The following is a 3,130-nucleotide window of genomic DNA, read 5'->3' as shown; positions in this document are numbered from 1 at the left end:
GATCAATGGACGCACATCCAACAGCTAGACTACGAGCAACTACCCTTCAAATGCAAGGTATGTCACGAATATGGACATTTCGCAAATAGATGTAGCAAGTCAAAACTAAATGAACCCATTGAAAATGAAGAATCTCCGGACGGCCCCTGGGAACAAGTAAAAAAGAAAAAACCTTCCTCCTCTCAAGGGCCTAGTTCTAAGCCCGCCCCGGAAACCCTCCCCCCTCCTCCGCCTCCTCCCATCGGCTTAGCTCCCTCCTTTCCCTCCACCTCCAACCCCTTTGAATCTCTGGAAGTTGAAGACCCCTCTTCCCCTCCCCCTTCCCCCCGCGACAACTCATTAGCTGTCATCTCCTCGCCCTCGATCCCTCTGCCCTCTCCCCCTCCAACAATAGAGAGAATACTCACCAGAAATAAACTGAAAAAAACCAGTCTTCCCTTAGATACACCAAGAAAGGCAGGTAGAAAGTCAAATAAAGAACTCAGAGATGAGGCAGCAGCGAAAGAGATGGCTACTGGAGCACAGCAACCAATGGATTCCTATCTAGATAGGCAAAAAGGAAGCGGGGAAAAAACAAAGGAGAGGAGCGGGACTCATCCAAAATCTGGTAAATGATGAATCTGGTCTCTTGGAACTGTAGGGGGATGGGCTCCTCCTCAAAAATAAATGCAGTCCGTGACTTAATAAATCAGGAGCAGCCAGACTTCGTCCTTATCCAGGAGACCAAAATCTCAGACCAAGATTTTCAAAAACAAGTCAAAAGATTCAAAAATTTTGAAGGTTACTCAATAGGTTCAGAAGGTGCCTCAGGAGGCATAGGAACACTCTGGAACAAGAATAAATGGGATCACATCAACCTCCAATCTTGCAATTGGTGGATAAGAACAGAACTCAAAAACAAAGTCTCTCAAGAAGTTTTCAACATATACAACATCTACGCTCCAAACCATTATCGGGATAAAGCAACCTGCTGGGACTCATTATCCTTAGACTTACAGTCCTCTCATGACAGGAGCATAATTCTGGGAGGAGACTTGAATCTAATAAGAAATGTGGATGAAAAGCTTGGAGGAAACTTCCATGCGGATCCTTCAAGAGAGGCGCTGGAGGCTATAATCCAGACCTATAATCTCATTGACATACCCCCCTTCAACGGGAAATATACATGGAGTAACAAAAGAACAGGCTGCCACAATATCAAAGAGAGGTTAGATAGATTTCTCGTGCAGGAAAGAATCGCAGCAAGCTTCTCTTCTATTAAGAGCAAAATTATTCAAGCTTCGGCCTCTGATCACAAACCTGTGGTGATGAATTTGGAAAAAGGGAGAAACTTGGGGCCTCTCCCCTTCAAATACAATAAAATCTGGGATTTTAAAGAAGATTTTCGTTCCCTCATACAAAAACAGTGGGCCAAGGAAGTATTGGGATCGCCTCATTACATCTGGGAAACCAAATTAAAATCCCTAAGAGCAGTCATTAAACAGTGGGCTAAGGAAAACGCAGCAACGGAGAAGAGGAAAAAAGTGGATCTTTATACGCAGATGGAGCAGTGGAATAAAGAAAAGGAGAACAACCAATTCACAAATGAAGATATAATCCACGAAAATGAAATGTACAGGGAGCTATATAGACAAAATAGAGCTGAGGAAGAGGAACAAAGGCAGAAATCGAGGTGCCTGTGGTTGAGGGCTGGAGACAAAAATACCTCTTTCTTCCATAACAACATAAAGCTCAGGCGCGCCAGAAATCAGATTGATAAAATAGAGGCAGAAGGAAAAGAGTTCAGTGACCAAGAAGAAATTAAAGAGGCAGCTTTTAACCATTTTAAATCTCTTCTTACAGCAGTCCCTCAGCAGTCGGACAGCTCTGACTTTCTCAGCTCTGTAGAGAGTAAAATCTCAGACTCTCAAAACATAGATCTGGATCAGGATGTCACAGAAGAGGAAATCAGGTCCGCAACTTTCAGTATGCAACAGGATAAGGCCCCGGGCCCTGATGGATTCACGGTGGCCTTTTACTGAAATCATTGGGACACAATCAAAAAAGACTTTGTGCGAATCGTTAAAAATGTCTTTAAAAATCACAAGATGGGAGAAAACACCAAATCCTCACACCTTGCTCTCATCCCTAAGGACGTGAACCCTCGTTCCTTTGACCGCTTCCGGCCAATCTCCCTTTGTAACGTCTCTTACAAGATCATCACCAAAATTCTTGCCAATAGGCTCAAAAAGCTCCTTCCTCACTTAATCTCAGAGAATCATTGGGGATTTGTTCCCCACAGGCAAATCACAGATAATGTCATACTTATTCAAGAGGCAATACACAGCAGCATCAGCAGGAAGGAACGAGGCATGATAATCAAACTCGACATGGCAAATGCATTCGATAGAGTTGACCACCATTTCCTAACAGCAGTTCTCAAGAAATTCGGGATCTCAAAAAATTTTACAAGCATCATCTCTCGATGCATCTCCAATCCTTGGACTGCTCCTCTGATTAATGGCCGCCCAAATAGGTACTTTAGAAGCTCCAAGGGATTGAGGCAAGGCTGCCCTCTCTCTCCCTTCCTTTACATCATTATGGCGGAAACTTTGAGCATTCACTTAGAAAATCTCCGCAAGCAAAAAGAGATCACTGGAATTGGTATAGAAAGAGGGACTAAAGAAATCAACCATTCGCTCTTTGCGGATGATACCCTTCTCATTGGGGGAGCCTCAAGTCTAATGGCAAAAAGAGTCAAGAAAGTCTTGGACGCCTTCCTAGCAGCCTCAAGAGGGATGTTGAATAATAAAAAATGCAAGATTTATACCTGGAATGTCTCTGACCAAATCAGGCAAAGAATCTCCTTGATACTGGACATCCCAGTGCAAAGGAATTGGAGTTACTTCTCTTATCTAGGTCTGCCTTTAGCCAAAGAAACAGTCAAGGCTGAGATTTGGGCCAAACATATAGAAAAGATGAGAGGTCTCCTTCAAAGTTGGGGAGTTTCTTGGCTAAATCTGGCTGGTAGAACGACCCTTATAAAGGCTATCCTCTATGCACTCCCCATCTACCAGTATGCGGTCACTTTGGCTCCCGCTAGTATACATAAGCACATGGAACTATTAATGAGAAGCTTCCTCTGGCAGGG

The 3,130-nt window shown here is 43.8% G+C and overlaps 1 protein-coding gene across 1 annotated transcript; it reads left to right on the top strand.

Moving 5' to 3' along the window:
• The first annotated feature begins 644 nt into the window (after positions 1-644).
• Positions 645-2,021, top strand: LOC149261418 (uncharacterized). Its single transcript, XM_089369077.1, has one exon. The coding sequence runs from the start codon at positions 645-647 to the stop codon at positions 2,019-2,021; it is 1,377 nt and encodes a 458-aa protein (XP_089225203.1).
• The last annotated feature ends 1,109 nt before the right edge of the window (positions 2,022-3,130 follow it).

Source organism: Pinus tabuliformis, chromosome 6, assembly GCF_031772625.1.
Source record: "Pinus tabuliformis cultivar Carrire ecotype Pingquan chromosome 6, CPIR1, whole genome shotgun sequence".
In the NCBI taxonomy this organism is placed as follows: domain Eukaryota; kingdom Viridiplantae; phylum Streptophyta; class Pinopsida; order Pinales; family Pinaceae; genus Pinus; species Pinus tabuliformis.
The sequence above is the reverse complement of the archived record's forward strand: the minus strand, read 5'-3'. Positions and strand labels throughout refer to the sequence as shown.

Bases quoted from the DNA above. Each gene is read 5' to 3' on its own strand.
- LOC149261418 (XM_089369077.1), top strand. From the start codon at position 645: ATGGGCTCCTCCTCAAAAATAAATGCAGTCCGTGACTTAATAAATCAG.